The sequence below is a fragment of the Epinephelus moara genome, chromosome 18 (genome assembly GCF_006386435.1).
Source record: "Epinephelus moara isolate mb chromosome 18, YSFRI_EMoa_1.0, whole genome shotgun sequence".
Lineage (NCBI taxonomy): Eukaryota > Metazoa > Chordata > Actinopteri > Perciformes > Serranidae > Epinephelus > Epinephelus moara.
In genome coordinates this window covers 21,993,928-22,015,693 of record NC_065523.1, presented here as the reverse complement: position 1 = coordinate 22,015,693, position 21,766 = coordinate 21,993,928, and the positions used below count along the sequence as shown (strand labels likewise).

The following is a 21,766-nucleotide window of genomic DNA, read 5'->3' as shown; positions in this document are numbered from 1 at the left end:
GAATTCAAAGTTCTTACTTGAAGGGACAGTTCAAGAGTCTTCATCACAGACTTTGAGATTCACAGTTTGAAGCTTAATATTTACAGTAAGATTTTTATTCACTTCTCCACAACAACTAAACCACATTCCTGAGTATCGGCACCTGAGTGATCCTGTTCACTGGAAAACTTCCACTTCTGCTGGACTGATCCATCACAAGTCTTTGCGAAGTACCTGGAAATAAATGCGGGGCCTTCAATCTGGTAAAATTAGACAAACATTGCAGGCTATAATACGGATCATCCTACCGCCACAGGAAATTAAGACTAATGGTATGGAAAAGGAAGGCTAGGAAGACATCTGGATCAAATACATCGTTGCCCTGTCTTGATAACCATGTAACAGAAACTTAAGTGAACAGTGCAGGCCTGTGTCAGTGTAGAGAGCAATGAGATTTAGCACAGGGCCTGAAGTGCTGAGGTTTTTAGGTTGCATGTTTTATGTCTACCAAAAGCTGTAGTAGGTGAACTAATCAGTGAGTCACAAATTGTTTTCAGCTGTTCTATCAGGTAGTTAACAGTAGGTAATTCACCACAGAAATTTACCAGGTGTTGGTTAACAGACACTGGGGTAGTAGGTCTGTAAATATTACGGACACATACCAATATATTTTTCCATGCACGTTTTTGTCTCAGACATGAACTCTTTAATCTAAGAATCTGTGGCAAGTAGCATGACATAACTTTAACTACCATCACTATACGAGTTGCGTTAAGTTACATGAGTTGGTAAACCTGTGAGATCAGGTAAGACAGGGGAGCAGGACAGTGTTTGCTTTATTTACCTGTTTTCTGTTTATTTTTCATGTACTGTATATTAAGTCTTCATCCATCCATCCGTCATTTTCTGCTCATCCAGGATGGGTCATGGGGGCTAAGCATGGCATTCCAGACGTCCCTCTTCCCAGCAATGGTTTGCAGCTCCTCCTGGGGGATGCCAAGGTGTTCCCAGGCCAGATGAGATATACGATTCCTCCAGTGTTTTCTTGATCAACCCCAGGGACTTCTATCATTTCGATATGCCTAGAAAACCTCTAACAATAGGCACTAAGGAGGCATCCTGATCAGATGCTCGAACCACCGCAACTGGCTCCTATCGACGCAAAGAAGCAGCCATCTTCTCCGAGCTCCCCCTCGGCTGTTTGAGCTCCTCACACAATCTCTAAGGCTGAGGCCGACCACCCTACAAAGGAAACTCATTTTGGGCACTTATATCCTCAATCACATTCTTTCAGTCAATAATCAAAGCTCATGACTATTGGCAAGGTCTGGAATTGTAGGTGGGCCGATTAATCGAAAGCTTTGCCTTCTGGCTCGGCTCCTTCTTTATTACTGCCGATGTCGCAACAAACCGCCGTTCCATCTCACGCTCCATTCCACCCTCACTCGTGAACAAGATCCTAAGATACTTGAACTCCATCACTTGGGGCAGTAACTCTCTCCCAACTCAGAAGGGGCAATCCACTGTTTTTCAGCAGAGAACCATGGTCTTCGACTTGGAGGTGCTGACTCTCATCCCGACTGCTTCAAACTTGACTGCAAACGACCCCATTGTGTGCTGGAGGTAACGGTCCAATGACGCCATCAGAACCACATCATCTGCAAAGAGCAGAGCTGCAATTCTGAGGTCCTCAAACCGGACACTCTCCTTCCCCCGGCTGCATCTTGAGATCCTATCCATGGATATCACAAACCAAATTGGTGTCAAGGGACAATCCTGGCAGAGGCCAACACCCACTGGAAACGAGTTTGACCTAGTGCTCAGTATACGGACACTGCTCTCACTTTGGTTAGTCTGAATCTACCATAGACCTGGGGCCTCATTACAGAATATTCCTAACTCTAACATCCTATCTTCTCAGTTAAGGATGACATTTAGGATTTTTGGTATTACAGAAACATGTTTTCTAACTGCATTTAGGGAGAAATCCTGTCTTATCTTGGAATAGGAATTTAACTATTGGAGACCCATCCTAACTTAGAGACTTTTTAAGTTAGGAATCCTGAGTTAGGATGGCATAGACCCTGTCCTAAATTCAAATGACTAATGAAAAGGATGGCTGCAGCACTGTTGTAAGGTCTGTATGAAAATGACAATGAGAATGGGGACCAACATAGCCACCGAATTATAATAATTGAAAGCCGATTCAAAACATTTGTTGATGCTTTAAATTTCCCCGACCATGTATTAATTGGTATATATGTATTTTATCGACGTATAATGTTCGGCTCTGGAGAGGGCGACAAGGAGGCATTGGGCTCAGCTAGTGGACTTACATATCACAATTTTTTTTTCTTGTTATGGGACACTTCCAGCCTAATAGAGACATAATCACATCCCTCCAGTTTTAGCCTCTTTACACTGGTTCCCAGTATGTTTTAGATTTTAGGATTTTACTGATTAAGGCTCTTCATGGTCTCTCTCCTAGCTATATCTCTGACCTCTTAGTGCTGGACACACCAGGATGTAGTTTGAGGTCCTCCAGCAGAGGTGTTTTGTCTGTTCCAGGGGCCTGGCTGAAAACTAAAGGGGACAGAGCGTTTGCTGTCAGGGCCCTGAGGCTCTGGAACGGTCTGCCCGAGGAAATCAGGTCGGCCGAGTCAGTGATCTCTTTTTAAGGCCCTCCTTTAAACATACTGTTATCAGCGAGTCTTTCCTGATTTTACTTGAGTTTTAAGTTCATTTTACCTGTCGTTTATTTACTCTGTTTTTATATACTTAAGTGCTTTATCACTTCTTTTAAAAGTTGTTGTTTTCACGTCTTGTTTGTTTTAGTTATTGACTTTGTAATGGTTCTGAAAAGCGCTTTATAAATACAGATTATTATCACTGTTATTATATAGGATGAGTGCTGATTGAAAACTCAAATTTAAAGCTCTAGTTAGGATTTCTTGGATTAAGATGAGAGGTCTGAGACAGGATAGGACAAAGCCACGAGTTTAGGAATTGCTTGTGCAACAAGAAAGGATTTTTCCTGTCTTGAAACTTAACGAAAGACAGGACAAGCAGTTAGGATATTTTTCTACGAGGCCCCTGATCACAAAAAACTAATTCACAACAATAAAACATTTGATTCTGCTAACATGAACTTCTATTATACTACAATAGAAATCAGAAATCTAACAGTACGCCGCTTGTGAAATGTTAATTTGATCTTACATTACAGATACTACACAGGGCAATTATGTCAACCAACAGTGTGGAGTCACTACTGAGGAGCACAGACTAAAACCTTTAAGGAAATATTACAAATCTGTACACAAATAAAAGCTGACCCGAGGCGTAGGAAGAAAAATTTAATAGAAGACAGTAAAAAAGACATTGTAAATAAATAAAAAAAATGCTGATCTAATTGGTAAAAAAAAAACAGTTTCCAGCCTCATAAAATAACAAAAGCATGGATACTTTAGTAGTTACAGTGTTAATGTGCTGCAGTTTGTTTACAATAGTGCAATATAATAGATACAGTAGTTAGAAATAGCTACAATGAATATAAATCTGCCACAACCAGGGTGTTGGACACTTAGGAGACATTTGGAGTGCTTCTTGACAACAGTTCAAATGCGGTCAAACGAGGACTCGGCTTATACCACAGACAAAATGAATTCGGCTATCAGATTGTGCTGCAGGGTGATAGTTAATGTCACAGTTTGAACATATTTGTGTGGGTGAGGGAGATGGCCTGGCCGACGGCAGTGCTTCTGCAATAAACATCTGATGTGACTGCAGTGCATAACAAGAGAATTTCACAGTTTAAAAAACACATTTAAACATCACATTCTGCCCTTTTCTCACTATGATTATCCTTTTCTTCAAAAACTGTTACTACAGTTCATTCCTGCTGGACTCACACTGAGACGGAGGCATGAGCATGGACAGAATAACCCCACCTCCGCTCTTTAATGAATTCTTATAATGAGAGATAGGCAGATAAACGTGACGACTTGACGAAGAAGGAATGTCAGTTATTTGGTCTGTTGATAACAAAAGAAAACTCCCTGGGACTATTTAATAACTGAGTCTGGCAGTGACTACTACCAGGCATAGTTTAGGAGAAAATATCTCTTACAAATTAAATAAGGCCACGACACAAAACAGACAAACTACAGTCTCTTCAAAAGCAAATACTAGAAGCCAAAGGAAAACAGATACGCATGTGAAAGTCCCAAACTATTTGGATGCAAAAGTGTTTGGCAGCTCAGGTCCTGTAAAAACTTAAGTTAAACCCAGATCAAACGCAGAGAGATTACTGTGAGGAGACGACTTTTGAAAGCTTGGTTAAAACACTGACATGTCAGAGCCTTGCTCCAAACGTTGATGTTTACAGTGCAGATAACCTTCCAGTATAAACAGCCAGGGTTTTCTCCTACAGAGGTGTGAGCTTGGTGGCGACGGGGGGAGATGGCTCAGGAAAAAAGGTGACAAGTGTGTGTGTGGTGGCAGTGGTGGTGGTGGGGGGATTATAGCGTGTCTGGGTGGCCGGGGGGGTGGGTAGAATAACAAGCTAGATGAGGAAGAGGATGGTGCGTGTGTGCTTGTGACAGTTGGTGTGAAGTACAGTGGGGGGAGGGAGAGCAGACGGGATGAGATGTGGCTAATTTCTAAAGCTTGTTTTTTTTTCTGTGTTGTTTTCCAGTTTGCTGCACCTCAACAGTCGACTCTGCGGAGACTGGACCTACTGTAGGAGTTCCTGCGGGAGAAAAGCAAGACGATACAGAATGTTTTACTTCAAGTGTTTTGGGTTATTTTTTTGTGAAAAATGCATCTAAAAAACCTGTGAAATCAGTTTGGGGGTGTTATCAGATCAATATTGAATTCTGTGACACTTTATCTGTTATTTAGACCTAAAGTTTGACACAGGAAGTGAAGGCGTTACCACAAAAACTGTCAATAATGTCTTTTTGTGGTGTCCTACTACATGCCTGCATCAATTTGAATGAGTGTCTTTTTTCAAAGCATAAGAATGAGGTAGTCTTGTGTAGCCAGACCTATCTCCAAGCTCTGTCAGCAATAGATGAAGGTGTGGACGCACAAATAATAATTCTGCTATACGGGTAAAATGCTCTGGCTTGTTTGTATTGATTTAAACTAACTGAAATGGTGTTGGACAGCGGTAAGCCCAGGATGCAGCGACCATTCCCATAAAAGGAGGCGAGCACTTTCAATTTAAATGGCTAAAAAACAGTGACAAAAGTATGTCAGCTGTGTGACTCAACTTTTACTGATAAGAAGACAAACATAATTTGATAACTGTTGCCCCAGAGGTGAAGCCTAACTACGCTTAAGCTCTGGACGAACTCACTGGACCAGTTAAGACCACATTCGATTTGGTGGCTGCATGTGGCTCTTGCAAAACAGTCAGTGTCACTGGGGCATGGGGTAAAAAGATGTGGCAAATCAACACCGACTGGCAGTGTCCGAAAACGCATCAGCATCAGGCATGACGGTCCTGAGAGTTGGAATATGAGCTTTTCAAAATTGTTACATCCATTGTAGATCTTTGCCTTACTGCACGATCCAAATCTTTGTCAAAATTTGCCGTTTCAGCTTGAAGCTTGTTTCCTGTAGCAAAAGGGATTGTGAATATGGTGACATGCAGATAGCGGAAGGAAAAGAGAAAGCCGGCCTGAACAGTCTGCCAATAGCAGGCTTACAGCCACTGTCAACATCTGGTGAGTCAGGCTGAGTTAAAACCACCTCATCATTTTATTCAGATCAATATAAGAGACATTTTGTGTCAATATAATGTTTAAACGTCTATTTAGAGTTAGTTTAATCAGCCTGAAAGAGCATCTACTTCCTAAATATACATTTTGTCCTCAGTATGAAGGCATCTCTCTGGCAGGTGCTGTTGACTGTAGGTCTGCTTTTGATTATGAAGCAGCAGTCCTCAGACCCTCACATGCAAACACAGAGCTGATGCCAAAAGCAAATGAAAACAAAAAACATATGGTGATAGTTTCCGTGGTCAAACAGGCTACAATACCTCAAGAACTGCACCAACATTTCTCTTATATATGAATGTTAACTCTTTGAGAAAGTGTCAGTTTCTAACTCATTGAATTTTGTGCGCACAGACACACGTCTATGAGTCTGTGACCTGGAGTGTGATAAAGTTTGGTTTTAGGTTGCTCTTTTGTTGGTTTGATGGAGTTGGAGCGGCAGCATGAGCTCATTTTTGTGTGTGTCAGTGCGTAGGCGTGTGTGTGTGTGTGTGTGTGTGTGTGTGTGTGTGTGTGTGTGTGTGTGCGCGTGTGTTTAGTGTCTCAAGTTACCGTTGTGTTTGCGTAGTCTGAGCTGGCAGGGTTCTGTATAGCTGGGGGATCTTGCGGTTGATGAGAGGACCCAGAGCTTCTTTCAGTTTATTGTAGTTCCTCTCCAGCTCTCTGTGGTACTCCTTCTGATCTGGTCCAATCAGGGCTTTATTCTTCCTCAGGGCATCCTCACACCTGTGCGAGAAAGAGCGGAGGAGACATAGGCAGTTGGGGGTTTGTTTTTATTAGTTACACAGCAGTCTGCGTCTGGGCCGTGGAGTGTGTCATCACCTCTTGGTGAAATCTTTAAAGCAGAGGCGCAGTTTGTTGTGATGGCGAAACAGCTTCGGGTCATCAGGAATGTCGGAGAGAAAGACCTGCGCCACCTCGAGGGGGCCCTGCGAGGGGGAGAAACTGTTACATATCTGCTGAGGAATGTCTGTCGCTGCTTTAAACACTGACCCAGACTTTCACCCTCATTTGGAATGGATTAATATTCCAGCAGGATGTGGAGTTTGGACATTTTTAATACATTATGGTTATACATCATCAGTTGCAAGAATCCAAACCTGGTTGACAGTGGTGCCAACGCAGCCCTGCAGCACCATCTGCAGCATCTTGGCGTCAGCAGGGTCTTGGTTTGTGGCGAAGGCGAGCTCCTGAGTCTTCTTCTGCATGTCCTCAATGGCCACCTCCATCGGAACAAGAATGATCTGGAGAACCAAAGACAATAGAAATACTTTAATTTCCTTCCTTATGCACTACATTAATTTAAAGAGACAGTTCAGCCAAAAATACATATTTTCTTCTCTTATCTGTAGTGCTGTTTATTCTGTTGATATTAGACAAAATTGTAAACTCGCTTGACTCTGTGTCCGTCGTCTTCAGCCTGATATTGTGTCCACTCTAACATCTCTAAAGCTGATATCTGCAACACTCTGCAACTCACACCAAAACAATCTAGAGTAATAAACAGCACTACAGGTAAGAGGAGAAATATGTATTTTTGATTCTGTCCCTTTAAAAGCTGGCCAAAAATCCCTCCAGGGCAAACACCTACCTCCTCCTTGTGGATAACATTGATGCGTGTCTTGATGTAAGGGAAGGCGTGAGACGTTGTGAGGATGCTTTTGCGTTTGTACTGCTCATTCAGGTCGCCGTGGGCTCGGCCGTCCAGAGTGAAGGGAGTGCAGTACATGAAAGTACGCAGGTTGTAGTTCTTGTCAAAGTAGGTGATTCTTTCCTTTAGCTCGTATGTGTCAAAGTATGGTTCAACGTAGGTGATCTGGAGGTAGGCCTGAAACAAGCACAGTACAGTCATCAGTGCACTTATAACTTTTGCAAAATTTCTACTGATATATTATTAGTCACACAGTGTCAATACATGTATGCTACCTTGTTGGGATCCAGTTTGTTTTTGTCCACTGGGTTGGAGTCTTTGATGATTTCAACCGTCTCATCCCCAAACCTCTCTGAGTAGAACTCCTGTGCACCAAAGAGATTCATCTTTAGAAATATGTTTTACCATGAATCACTAGGACATCTTTATTAGTATCCTGATGAGTTAACATGCCTCAAGTCTGTGGGAGATCTCGGCTAATTTGGTGATTGATGGCTCCTTGTAGACGAACTCTTGCTCATCCAGGTCTCCAAAGCGGCAGCCATAGAAGCCCACTCGGAAGTAGGTCCCGAACATTCTCTAAAGACTAAAGACGGGATGAAAACATGAGATTATTTCCTGAGGAACCTCGGACAGTTTAAATATGTTAAAAAAAAGCAACACTTGGAAAAATAATAACATTTTTGATGCAGAGAAGCTGCTGTCTATCAGATCTCAAAGATCAGTATTGGGGCCAATTAATGCCTTTTCTAACTGATCGGAACTGGGTATACTGAGCTATGTAGAGTGCAATTGGGAGTGCAATCATAAGAGCAGAGGCTGCATCCCGCCTGCAACGAAACACCACCACGCCAGAAACGACTGCAAAATGCAGTACGAGACTGTTCATTTTTGTTATTTACTTAAGTTACGAGCACTCATTTAATTTCAGCTCAGTGTAAGAGTCTCTTGTGTTTTGTTGTCATCTATGGCGCACGGTGTTTCACTGCCCTGCTCAGAGGAGAGGCAGAAAGTGGTGCAGAGTTTATGACAATAAGCCAATAAGGGAAATTCATTAACGTAATCTGCGCAAAAGATGTACAGACGATAAACATAAACACTCAATGGAATACAGTTCTTTCAGGTAACTCAGGCAAAGGCTGCACTGAAGCAACAAACACTAGAGCTGTGGTTCCCAACTGGTGGGTCCTGGTCCAAAGGTGGGTCGCGGGTCCATTCTGAATGGACCGCAAGTGACTCGCAACTGTGTCATTTGTAAAACAAACAAACAAACAAACAAACAAACAAAAAAAACAACAACAACACAGAGCTTTTATTTTAGCACTGTTTCCTGCTGTAGAGTGAGTGACTAACAGACAGCTACTTAACAGAGACAGCAAACTGGCTCAAAGACATGAGCAAACTCAAGTATGACGCTGAATGTATTTAACTGTGTGGACCTTGAACTAATGACCAAGGAGAAATCTGGACCCCGTGGCTGGACCAGTTGGGAACCAGTGCACTAGAGGATACTCTCTTAAAGAGACAGCCTTGAGAAATTTCCTCGAGACAGCAACAAGGCCAAAAAGATTTAAGAGAGTTTGTTTTTTATATTATATGTGCTAGGATTGGAAGCAAAAACCTCAATCAGGACTTCCCTACTCATTACGTGTTTTTTGTTTTTTAGATTTTACATCCTGTTGCTCATTTTTTCAAGCAACACAGATGAAGAGGCTACACTGACTGATCTCTTGTTACTTTAAAAAGATGACAGAATATTTTGTGATAGAAGAGCAGCTGTTGTAAGACAAAGAGAAAATATATATCTGGGCTGAAATGTAATTCCCCACAGTAGAAGGGTGGAAAAAAGGGATGGAAACTGTTTTGCAACAGTGGTTTGACTATGTCAAAGTGTGAAGGCAAGTTTTTTTTTTATCACTCACCAGAAACATGTCATTCACACGGAGCGGGAGGAGACGACAAGCAATGGGGAAGAAAGAAAACACTGTCAATACAAAATACAGGGCTGAATTAGCTTTACTTAAAATGTAATATACTCAATATAACAAATTAAGATGTTACCTCCCATCCTGAACTCTGGAAAAGTTAAAAAAAGGACACATGTAAGAAGGAATCCAGGATAAATCTCATTTTCTCACAAGCACTCACAGCCCAGGGTCAAACTGTCGACTCACTTGGTTATAGACTTTGTTGAAGGCGTCCTGCAGCTTCCCGTGGACAGTGGCCAACTTTTTGAAGTCTCTGTTGGCTTCGTGGATGGGCAGCAGAATCTTGTACACTTCATTTATGGCTTCATACATGGCGGCCTGGTGTTACAACACAACAGAGAGCCAGTTTCACACATACCGCCCGATCACATATCACTCCCTTCAGCCATGTTAATACTGTAACCTTGCGCTGTGCTAACATACAGTCTGTCACCATGCGGTCGGAGAATATGAGTCGTACCATGTTAAAAGAGGCAGCTGCTTGCTCCAGGAGGCCCACCAGACCAGACTCGCTGAAGTACTTCCCAGCACAGATTCCCTCCTCCTCTGGAGACAGGACGTCATCGGATACGGCCGACTCTTCCAGCACGTTGGAGGAAATATTCTGAGAGAGAAACAGAGAAGTTGGAACAAACATAAAACTTTTTATGTTTGCTTGTTCCACCAATAGCAGTGCTCCAGTTTTGTGAGTCCTCATATAAAACAGCATGCACTGACCTGAAACGTGACACAACCAATTGGCAGGTAGCGACAATCCTCCAGCATGTTGAGGTATTCTGCCACCAGCGCTGCGCTGTGGACCAGACAGTGGGCAGCTTCAGCATGGTTCCCTCTCTCAGAGTGTTTTCCTGCCATGTTCTGGAGCCACGTCAGACGCAGGTCGGGAGAATTCTGGTAGCCTTTTGCAATCCTGGAGAAAAAAACGAGTAAATATCACATACTTTATTTGTGACACTTCATTGTTGTATGCAGGCCTTATAAATGTGCATAACAGTACCTGTACATTAGGTCGATAAGCATCTCCGGATCCTGCTGATGCTCTTTCATCTTCACAGTGTCAGTAAGAATCATGTGCAGGTTGAACACCAGATCCTGGACCTTTTTTAAAGTGCAACACAGCACATTAGTAAACAAGTCTCATCCACTCTAGCAGCTCCAGATGGGACTTTCCACAGAGGCTGTTACATACCTGCTCTGGGAAGGGCGTGTCGCGTAGCTCCAGGTCTTCCTCAGCATACGTCAGGATTGTCTTGAGCGAGCGGCGAAGATGCTCCTCGTTGAAGTTTTGTGACGTTCCCACCAGCGATGACAGGGACATTGTGACTTGCATCTTTACACGTGCAAAGTTCTGATTCAAAGGAAAAATCAGGACAGATTATAATTCAAAATTTTAATACAGCACCTATTCCTCAAACATCCTGTATGTGTCCTGCAGATACATTTTTTTTACTGGCCAGGGTTTCTATTTGAAAAAATTGCCACTGGTCCACGTGTCCCAAAGATTTCAATGTCCCCGGCAGATGGAAGAAATGCAAGTCAAATATCATCTTTGTTTATTGAGCTTAAAAACAATTAAAAGTACTGTTAACTGTCTGATCAAAGAAGCTGTTACTGAGAGGGGTGGCGTCTGATTTGGTGCTCTGGTAACATTTTTTCGATGGAAGGAGCAAGAACAAAGCGTAAGCAGGGCAGCAGGTGTTTTCAATCATGTTTTGAGCTTTCCTTTCGCAACACGTGTAGTAATTGTCATGAAGTTGTGGTAGCTCTGTGCAAATGTTTTTTTTTGCTGTCTTTATAGTCCTTTGTAGCCGTCTAAAGTCCTGAGCAGTCAGGTTGCCAAACCACACGGTAATACAGCATGTTGGAACACCTTCAATAGCACAGCGATAAAAGTTCACTGGAGTTTGGTACTTATTCCAACTGTTAAGATGCCTCAGAAAATGAAGTCTCTGTTGTGCTTTCTTGAGGATGCAGTTGGTGTTAGTTGACCATGTGAGGGTGTCTGAGATGTGTATGCCAAGAAATTTAAAGCTATCATCAATCTAAAAGATGACCCATTGGGAACAGGAGTGAGAGTGTGACAGTTGCCACCTTAGTTGGTTTTTCGTTGTGGAATGAGGAGGAACAGGTCAGAAACAACGTCTGACAAAACTTGCAATTAAACTAATTTGGTTGCTGATGTTGGCTGCACATTCATTTAGGACATTGCTTTATAGATGGGAATTATTTTGATCAAGCAGTTTGACCTGAGATATTTAATCAATATGTTGGACTTATACAAATTTTCCCGACTTACCGGAAACCCTGGCATGTCCCTGGTTATGAAAAGAACATTAAAATACAAAAGCTCTACAATGACTATATCTTTGATAATGTCCAGACTTACATTTCCAATCTCAAAGTTCTGTCTCATGAGCAGGTAGAGAGAGGCGGAGGCGTGACTTCTGACAGAGCCGACACTACTGCTGCAATGACGCAGGAGACGCAGGCACAGGTCCGCACAAAGCTCCGTGTCCTCTTCAAACAGCATCTCTGGAAACTACACACACAAACACACTCTCTCACTTTGTATACTCATCACAGAAATAAATTGAAATAATTTTGTTGCTTCCGCTAGAAAGTGTTAAAAGGACTCTATAGTTCAATGTTTAAGAGTGACTACAAGTATGGAGAAAAATTACAGGTGTGTTATTGTGATTTTTCAAGCTGCATTAATATTAGATTGTTAAAAAAAAACTGTAACGGAGACATTTGTACCTTGAAGACCAGAGCCCTTTGTGTAGTGAAGCAGTGCTGCAGGAAGAGGGCGCTCTGGTTGCCTGCCATGCTGTGGAGGAGCACTCTCAGTACTCCACCCAGAACACTCTCCTTCAGCTCTGACGCCACCACAGTCTGACAGAGAGACATCAAATTACAGCAAGCCAATCCTACATGAGATGGAAAGTACTGTGTGTGGTGACGATGATGACTTCTTTACCTTCACTACAATCTCCAGTGTGTCCAGAACTACCAGAGAGGCCTCAGTCGCTAAGTTCCCATCCACCACAGACTCCTGCTCCATCTCAGCTTTAGTCCTGGAATAGGTGTTATTTTACAACCATCAGTTGGATGAAACCACAGCACATTATACCCTGATAGTGATTTAAATACACAATATATAATTTCTGATGCTAGGGGTGTCTGAATCAAAACAATGACCAAAGACAGACTTTGATGATGATGTGAAATGGCATGGGATCATGGGAGTTGTTGTTTTAATGGTAAATCTATATGACGTGACTTGGACGGAAAATCATGTTCACAGATGAGGAAATGTATTATAGATTTACTCAGTTCATGTTTAGTCACGTTATGTCATTTCATTCTGATGACATAGCTGCAACTAATAAAACATTAACAAACTAATTTTCCATTAGCATTAGAGGAGTCGACTACCCACACAGCTACTGTCGTTAACGTTATGTGGTGAATTCAATAGTGGGGCAACCTGGCTCTGTTATTCGTAGTCAAAACAATCATCCTAAAAGCGTGTTGAACTGTGTCAGAGGCCTGTAGCAACTCCAATTCAGCCAGTATAAACACTGGTGTCGGACCAGGACTGTTCTGACTCCCCACCGCATCAGCAACCTTACTGTTCCTTCAGTTACAGAGGTTAGACCCAGTGCTGCCACTGGCTACTAGCTCGCTTTGGCCCCCTGCACTGGGGTTTGTGCTTGCTGAAGTGGAGTTGCTACAGCCAAGCCTCCACAGTTCTGGAGGTCTGTCTCCAGAGCTGTGGTCCACTCTACCCCAGCAAAATAGCTTCCTAGGTGGGAGGTGGAAGGCAGAGGCATTGGAGGGTGAGCTAGCTAGCTTAGCTCATCTAGCTTGTCTTATTTGTGACCTGATAAACGGAGAGATAGAGCAAGAGCGGGGCAAGGAAGGGCTGGAAATAGATAACCAATATGTGGCGATCAATGTCTATATTGTGTCGCTGTAAATAGATCAATGTATGGGAAACCAGTGTGTAACATTACCATACACATTAGCTCAGTGTCTGGCATGAGCCACTTTTCATAGTAACAAACTGTAGACCGCTGGATCATAATTAAAATATTGTATCAGTGTATTAGGTCTCGACTAGATTACTGCACTGCAAAAACAATGCTGTATTTATATTACCGAGTATAATTTTGTGACACTGTATGATTACTTCCTCCCTCTCTGACATATCATGAGGTGCTTCCTGTGTTTCCCCAGAAGTTACGAGCAACTAGAGAGGATAGAGGGGATATGACACCACTGACAGGGGACCAAGTGAAATGCAACATGTCTTGAATAAAATTACAGATTTCACTGGGTTTGAACATCGCTGGAAACATCTGGGATAATGTAAGCACACAACTCGACAAAATATATAACTGAGGTGCGGTTATTTTTAGACATTTTTATGCGAAAATATCTTTAAATTGCAAGTCCGAAATCTCTTCACAATTAATGTAAAGAACATACTTGTCAACTCTGTCTGTATTCTGTCTCCAGTGAGTGACATTCTTCCTCCACCTAACATTCTCCTGGCTGCCGTAGGGACTCCTTTCTGGAAGAGTAAACAAATAACAGTTTCCATGAACACCAATTTAGAAACACCTCACACAAACACAGCTACTGACACACACACAAACACACGCGACCGCGCTCTCATGTAATTACCTCGACAGCGGCGGACCATCTCTTGACGAGCCCCGATGGTGCCCAGTATGGCCTCCTCCAGTCGGGCCTTCATGTCCTGAGACTTTTTAAACGTCAGGCTGTTGATCCTCTCCAGAGCTTTCTTCCCCTACAACAACCATTGAACATCACAGGACAGGGACAAACAACAATTAAACAGATTACAGAAGAAGATTATTTGGTCAAATAAATTTCAGTTAAATAAAAACCTCCAGCAGAAATGAGAGGAAGCCAACTGTGTATCTACCCAAGTTCGACTAAACAACAAAACTACAGCAAGCTGCACTGCTGATAAATCAAGCAACTTTATTGAAACAACGACTGACATATCTGTGATGATGTTCTGTAGCTCTGGCACGTCCAGATTAAATTGGTTTCGACTCCTATTGGGTGTAAAAGACTCTCATGGTAGTGACACCGTCAGGTTATTGTACCTTGTATTCAAAGCAGGAGACACAGAGATGCAGCAGATCCAGCAGGCGGTTGATTTGCAGTACAGACAAATCAGACACCCATCGCTCCAGGAGAGCAGCATCTGCATTCTTCAGCACCCACAGGAAACACACCAGCAGAGTCCTGCTGCACTCGGCAGACAGAGAGCTGGACTGGCGCCCAGCCTGGTGAAGACAAACACACAAACTCAGTGCCAGTCTTTTAATCTGCTTCAGTACAAAATGGCTGTTTACAGAGAGCTATAAAGGACAGAGAGCCACCTACAGGCTTAGAGGAGCAGTTGTACTTCAGAGAAGAACAAAAACATGGTGAAGAATGTAAACGCTTTTTGTCTGTGCGGAATTAGAGAGAGACGAGAGTGATCGTCTGTTAAGCTGAGGCAGCAGCCTCCCACACAGAGGCTGATCTGTGACCTGTCAGTGTGTAGGGCCCGAGGGAACAGCCTGACCCCTGCCGCTATCACTCACCACCGTGGGCAGCGCAAACGGGTTGGCTTTGACATGCGGCAAAGGGGAGCCAGCAATCGCCATGGCAACAGACTGACTGATAGTGTTGCCGCTGTCTGGGTCAGCATCGTCAGTGTGGGCTGAGGCATGGCGGACCCGAGCAGGCGAGGAGTCTAGAAAGAAAGAAGAGAAGCACTCTCAGGTACAATAGTGCTGAGAATAAAAGCATTTGGCAAATGAAATGAATGTGCAGAGAAGGTGGATAGATATAACAATATCAGTGGAGTGCATATGTTTTCCGCTGACCAGAGAAGTCGTGGAGCTGATGCAATGTCTCCATGACGATGGGGATGAGAGGCAGGTAGAGCTGGGCAACATGGGCTTTAACCTGAGGGTCAGTGTAACGAGGGTCTGCGTCATGGCTGCACAGCAGGGAGTGGACAGCACTAATGGCCTTTTTATGAAGGAAGAAAACCCTGCGGGTGACAGAAAAAGTATATCAGCATATTTTATCTGGTTCTCAGAACTTTATGCCAGGGGTGCTCAATATTTTCTAACTTAAAGGTCTACTTCTGATCATTAGAAAGCTCTGATGACCACTTCCACCCTCAAAAAAACCACAACATGACAAAAAAGACAAGATGAAAACTGGGCTGTAAATATGTGTTATGCCACTGTCGGCTGTTTCCTTATGAAATGACTTTCCAACACACTCCAGCTGCTTTGTGTCTCCGGAGCTTTGATGGTTTTAGCACCTAATTTGACAGGATTCCACTGCATTCAACACATTGTGCCTGCGGCTCAGCATCACATCCTGCCATTAGGAATCCAGATTTAATGTAATCAGGGCATAGACTGTAAAAATAATGGACGTAGCTATTGTGCATCCATTGGTTTGTGGACTCCAATTCTGAAGCCTCGAGTTTGACATTTTGGCCGTCGCCATTATGTTTTTTTGGAGCCAGAGGTGACCATAGGGGTGGAGAAGCCGAGGACACTATCAGCAGACAGCCTGTCACTCAAAGCAGTCCGCCCTTAATTATGTGTAACTTTAGGCCTTAAAAAATGGAAATGGGTGAGATATATAAAAAGTCACCCCCGTACAGTGGCATGAAGGTAAATTCACTAGAGAGACCAAAACTGCTTTTGTACCAGCTCATAAACATGTTTATTTCTGCTGTAAAGATGGGCATTTTAACATGGTGGTATATATTTCTTTACTCTGTTTTGAAGCCAGCCTCAAGTGGCCATTTAATGAACTGCAGTTTTTGGCACTCTCCCATTGGCTTCAATTTTCAGCCTCAGAGGTTGCCGCTTGGTCATGACTGGTGTGATGATATTCAAACTTGACTGGTCACTGAAATTATGCAGTTTGATTTGACATTTTTCATTTATGTGAAGTCTTGAGGACAAAAAATACAAAATAACTAGCTTTGTAAATTACACCCCCCAAAAATTGTTTAATTGAATCAAACCAATAGCTAAATGTTACTCTGAGGCCCTGGCTGCTTTATGCTATACTGTATGTCCTTTTAAAGTTCAAACTGTGATGATCCTTGTGGGGAAACTGAAAGAAACTCGTCATAAATCACACTAATCAGTGCCTACCCTTCTCCTTCAGGATCAAGGATGAGAGAGAGCTCAGTAAGCAGCAGGCCAGACAGGAAGTGCTGCTGGCGGAAAGGGACGGAGAGCTCAAACATGGTGGCCACACCCTGATCCTGCACCATACTCGAAAACGCTGAACTCTGTGGATACAGATAGGAGGGTGAAGATGAGCTAGAAGGATATAAGAGTATGAAAACATTTAGGAGCCAATTAAATCAGTTGCTTTGTATTTTCCAGCCTGCTCCAGTACCTGAGAGGTGGTGGAGGAGGTGGAGGGGGAGGGGGAGGCTGGAGGGCTGAGAGTGGAGCACGGCAGGTTGAGGGTGACGTAGTGCTCGTGGCTGCAGACGATACGAGTGAAGTCCACCCTCAGGGCATTCAGAGAGCTGGGGTTCTGTGCTGTGTGAAGCTTGTTGGCAATCTGTTTAACACATAAGTTTGAGACTGTAAAAGCTGTTGCGAAATATGCGTAGGAGGATTGGGATTTAAAGTGTTTGACATGAAAGGAAAACGGGAAGTGGAGCAACAGGCACCTGTTTGTAGTAGGTGCGGATGAGGTTGAACACAAAGCCCCGGTCCATGAGAGACAGCAGGTCATTCAGGAAGAAGGCCAGACTGCTATTCAACCTCTCCACAAGCTCCACATCCTGAGAGACAGAGGGAGATATTCATCAGGGGAGAGAGGAAGAGGATGGGAATGAGCAAGATAAAAAGGAAGATATGCTATCTGGTCACTGTACATTGGCTTATTTAAATGATACCAATAATAATCAAGCATTGGTTAAGAAACAAGGTTGAGTGAAAACAAATGGATTTCCAGCAGTTGATTTCTTGAATTGCTTGTAGTGTACCTTGTGGTATCGACTGGCGATGTCTGCACTGATGGCACACACAAGAGCAGCAATGTCGTCCACGAAGCGGTCCGGAAAACGCTGACGCCTCGCACTGTCCAATTTGGAAGTCAGGAACAAGTGATGGGTCATGCTCTTTGTCTAAAGGAAGGGCAAATAAAAAAAAATAGTCATTAAATCAAAATATTACCTGTACTGCTACAGTAGTTCCTATAGTATGAGGCTTGATTTTGTAGTATTCTCTTCAGACTCTTAATCACATAGTGTAAAATTAATATAAATTTACAAAGACATACTCACCATAAGCTGGAAGAAAAACCAGGCCTGTTGCAGCGCTGCTTCCCTCACTGTGCTGGTGCTGACCACCCACTGCAGAGCCAGCTCCTCATGGAGCAGCTACATGGGACCAACACAGAGCTAATTTTAGCTTACATGGGCAAACCATTTTAGAAACTAGATGAACTAGTAAGATTTAAGTGCCTATTCATGCCATAATCCAAAATACGTAATTCTCCTCTTACCTGTAGTGCTATTTATCCATCTAGATTGTTTTGGTGTGAGTTGCAGAGTGTTGGAGATATCAGCTGTAGAGATGTCTGCCTTCTCTCTAATATAATGGAACTAGACGACACTCGGCTTGTGGTGCTCAAAGCGCCAAAAAATACATTTGAAAAACTTAACAGCAATGTCTCTTTCAAGAAATCATGACCTGTTTACTCAAGATAATCCACAGGCCTTGTTGTGAGCAGTTTCATGTAGGAACTGTTTTGTTTCTACTAAACTACACCCACCCACCCACCCGCAGAAGGAAGTGTGCATCTACTCATGTACGAAATGCTCGTGCTTGTGACAGTGTGAGATGTAAACAATTATGTCGTCCTCCTTGGCTGAGCTGTAACATTAGCTGGCCAAGTGATGCTAGGTGAGGAAGCAGTAGATGCATGCTTCCTTCTGATACAGTCCGCAGGTGTAATTTAGTATAAATTTTACAGCCCCCAAGTGAAACTGCTCACAACAAGGTCTTAGATTTGCTTGATTTCCCGGGTCATGATTTCTGGAAATAGACACTGCTTTTGATTTTTCTAATTGTCTTTTTTTGGTGTCGAGTACCATCTAGTTCCATTTTAGTTGAGAGAAGGCAGACATCTCCAACACTCGGCAACTCACCTTAAAACAATCTAGATTGATAAACAGCACTATAGGTAAGAGGAAATGAATGTATTTTTGATTTGGGGGTGAACCGTCTCTGTTAACTGGTGTGTGTTTGTTTTTACGAGATGCAAGCTATGAGCTCTATCTGTTGTTTGTAAACAATGACTGATAGTTATTCAGTCACTAATTCAGGTAAAACAGCCTGAAATTAAAAAACTTAATTAAAATGTTTTATCAAGTGATAAATTACTAAGTGAACAAAGTGATGGTAAAAATAAATCTAACACACTCATCAGTAAATCTGCCAAAGACTGAGTCCTGAAATCTTTGGACAAAAGACTATTAAATGTCAGTGTTTCAACAAACAAAATAATCACACCATCTTACAGAGAGAAACAATTGTTAAAATGTCATGAGTGATGATGAATGTTAATGGCACTGAGGGTTGATGAATGTTAGGACATCAGAAATATGTTAGTCATGAAGAATGTCACTTTTACAGTTTGTTATCGCCAGTTTTACCTTCTTGGTAATCTGCCTTGTGGGAACTGAAAACAAGGCCACGCTGTCCAGAAAGGCAGACATGCGATTGCAGCTGCGGTCGTTTGCCTGACATGGAGTGACGGTGAGGTGAACACACAGAGATGAGGACAAAGTGATGTGAAAATGGGTGAATGGAAATGGATGGGTGGCCAGAGAACTCTCTATGAACTCTGGAAAGAAATCTGACGAGCCCCAGGCAGAGATTATGTCTCTCGCACATAACAAACAGATATGGTGTATTAGTCGGCGGTTAGAGGATGAATTGTGAAACACGGACAAGATGCAAAAGGTGAGATGGCTAGCACATGTCTAGTAGAGTGAGGGGCAGACAGAAGCAGTCACAGACACGACGCCTGAGAGGTGAGGTAGGAAATGACCCATGAGTGTTGATCAGAGATGGTTCAGGATGGAGGTGGTGAAGGTGAGGAGGAGGAGGAGGAGGAGGAGGGATGTGGCACCTGCTTGAGCTCACAGCTGGAGTTGGGATTTCGGCGTAGCACAGATCTGGAGCCCCCGGGGGCATAAGCAGAGTTTACCCAGGAGTGGGAGCGGTCAATGCCCTGCCGTAAGCCACCAGAGACACACACACATACAACACATACACAAACACACAGCGCAGGAAGAGGCAAGGGCACAGTGAGTAAAGGGAAGGTTTTTACCACACATTATTTTTTTTAAGAATAAAAACGGGAAGACACAAAGTAAGGAAAGGGACATGGAGTGTAGGAGAGGGAGGATTGAATCGGCAAAGAAGGCAGGAGAGGGGAGAACAAAGGAAGGGCTGGAGGTACTGAATGAAACACAAGGGACAGAGGCACAAAGCATAATTGCATCTTTGACACAAGCAGCATCATTAACAGTCAGCACAGAGTCATCAGTCAACCTGAGCTTATTGAATCTGCTGTGAAGAGCCGAGACACTGTCATTACAACAAAATAACAGACTGATATTGGATAAACAGAGAGTGAGAATTTGTCACAAGGGGTACCATAAAACAGACCTGATCATTTTGTGCTGCTGTTTCTTTTTAAATCTACTCTACCAAGATAAGATGAGACGATTTACAAAGGAAATGAATGTGCACATTAAACAACAAATGCTTGTGAGAACAAAAGTTAGCGTCAATACACAGCAGATGTCTAACAAAACATAAGAAGACCAAGAAATATATCATTTTAAAAGCTCAGCTTTAAACCTGATAACAAAGTATTTTACTGCTTTTATGACTTTCAAAATAACTTCCAGAACTTCCACACACATTAACTACAGAAACAGCTCCAGTAGGAATGACACATTTTGAAAAACAGGTGCAGCTAACCTTGCTCCCTATGATCCTCTGCACCTCCTCATCAGGAGAAACTGGAGTGCTGGCCAGATCTGGGTTGGAGTTGCTGATGCTCTTGGAGCGGGACAGGTGGAGGCTGCTTGGACGGGCTGTTGCTCTCGATATGGTGGCGTACTGCATAGGCATCTCATAGGACTGCGTGCCAGCTACTCACGGAGATGGACGAATAGAAATGTCACATGGTGAAATATAAGCAAGTCAGCAGCCATGTGCCTGATCAAATGACTGCCAGTCTTTCTGCTTCTCAGATACAGACTGCCCACAGTTCAGAGAGGTGACTCACCTGTCGGGGGCAATGTGGGTTCAGCGGTTGGCAGGCGGAAGCAGTAGTGGATGTAGGATGCCAGCAGGTTGTTGCGACCGTGCTGGTCTTGGTTCCCCTCCAGGTTCTTGTGTATCTGGTTGACCAATAAAGCCATGGTTTCGAAGGCAGCCCTACCCAGGTTCACTGTGGGCAAATTTAGAGTGAACTCAGCAAGAGGCAGAACTATGGCTGGGAAAACTAAAATTACTGCCTTCTAGTTGTATGCCTCCACTAGGGGGGGGCAATATGGCCCTAAAACAATCTCACAATATTTCAGGGTATTTTTGCGATAATGATATTCTTGATGATATGACAAATTAATAAAAAAAGTATTATTAATTTAAGAACATAGAATTGCAACAAAATAAGTGATAACGTTTTAAAGTTTGCCTTCAAATATTCAGTAAAAACTAAACAGAAATGATCTCTCATTTCTTTAGTCTGTAAACAACAATAGTAACTCAGAGTAAAATTCAGATTCTGTATACAATATTAATAGTGCAACAAAATAAAATCTACCACAAATTACACATTTAAACAGCTCCCACATACAAAAAAATGTACCCTTGGATCTGTATATATAAAACAACAGGTGATTTCCTTCTCTTTTAGCAAAGTCCTAAATGATTGAGTTGTTTTTTTTCCACCTGGACCTTTATTTCTCCTCTAATCATCACGCTGTAACCTGTGACAGGCTGTTATGCTACCAGAAATATCACACATTCACATATACAGTGGGGCAAAAAAGTATTTAGTCAGCCACTGATTTTGCAAGTTCTCCTACTTAGAAAGATGAGAGAGGTCTGTAATTTTCATCAGAGGTACACTGCAACTATGAGAGACAAAATGAAAAAAAAAAATCCAGGAAATCACATCGTAGGATTTTTAAAGAATATCATTTGTAAATTATGGTGGAAAATAAGTATTTGGTCACCCACAAACAAGCAAGATTTCTG

At 42.8% G+C, this 21,766-nt stretch overlaps 1 protein-coding gene across 3 annotated transcripts in view; it reads right to left on the bottom strand.

The window, feature by feature from the left end:
• Window positions 1–3,325: 3,325 nt before the first annotated feature.
• LOC126405110 (dedicator of cytokinesis protein 7-like) overlaps window positions 3,326–21,766 on the bottom strand; it is a 36,590-nt gene continuing 18,149 nt past the window's right edge. The window contains exons 21-50 of one of the 3 annotated variants that reach the window (XM_050068661.1): window positions 20,790–20,954; window positions 20,480–20,652; window positions 19,620–19,721; window positions 19,141–19,227; window positions 17,767–17,862; window positions 17,467–17,607; window positions 17,149–17,262; window positions 16,866–17,036; window positions 16,616–16,755; window positions 15,314–15,483; window positions 15,029–15,180; window positions 14,543–14,725; window positions 14,091–14,217; window positions 13,893–13,977; window positions 12,379–12,475; window positions 12,159–12,293; window positions 11,788–11,940; window positions 10,591–10,749; window positions 10,399–10,499; window positions 10,119–10,311; window positions 9,862–10,005; window positions 9,588–9,719; window positions 9,475–9,489; window positions 7,867–7,992; window positions 7,689–7,778; window positions 7,354–7,590; window positions 6,863–7,006; window positions 6,585–6,691; window positions 6,315–6,488; window positions 3,326–4,729 (exon numbers count right to left, since the gene is read on the bottom strand). In XM_050068661.1, the coding sequence (XP_049924618.1) occupies window positions 4,687–4,729; window positions 6,315–6,488; window positions 6,585–6,691; window positions 6,863–7,006; window positions 7,354–7,590; window positions 7,689–7,778; window positions 7,867–7,992; window positions 9,475–9,489; window positions 9,588–9,719; window positions 9,862–10,005; window positions 10,119–10,311; window positions 10,399–10,499; window positions 10,591–10,749; window positions 11,788–11,940; window positions 12,159–12,293; window positions 12,379–12,475; window positions 13,893–13,977; window positions 14,091–14,217; window positions 14,543–14,725; window positions 15,029–15,180; window positions 15,314–15,483; window positions 16,616–16,755; window positions 16,866–17,036; window positions 17,149–17,262; window positions 17,467–17,607; window positions 17,767–17,862; window positions 19,141–19,227; window positions 19,620–19,721; window positions 20,480–20,652; window positions 20,790–20,954 (3,956 nt within the window). In that variant the 3' untranslated portion in view covers window positions 3,326–4,686. The remainder of the gene's footprint in view (window positions 4,730–6,314; window positions 6,489–6,584; window positions 6,692–6,862; window positions 7,007–7,353; window positions 7,591–7,688; window positions 7,779–7,866; window positions 7,993–9,474; window positions 9,490–9,587; window positions 9,720–9,861; window positions 10,006–10,118; window positions 10,312–10,398; window positions 10,500–10,590; window positions 10,750–11,787; window positions 11,941–12,158; window positions 12,294–12,378; window positions 12,476–13,892; window positions 13,978–14,090; window positions 14,218–14,542; window positions 14,726–15,028; window positions 15,181–15,313; window positions 15,484–16,615; window positions 16,756–16,865; window positions 17,037–17,148; window positions 17,263–17,466; window positions 17,608–17,766; window positions 17,863–19,140; window positions 19,228–19,619; window positions 19,722–20,479; window positions 20,653–20,789; window positions 20,955–21,766) is intronic. The other 2 variants (XM_050068662.1, XM_050068663.1) reach the window with 2 other exon arrangements.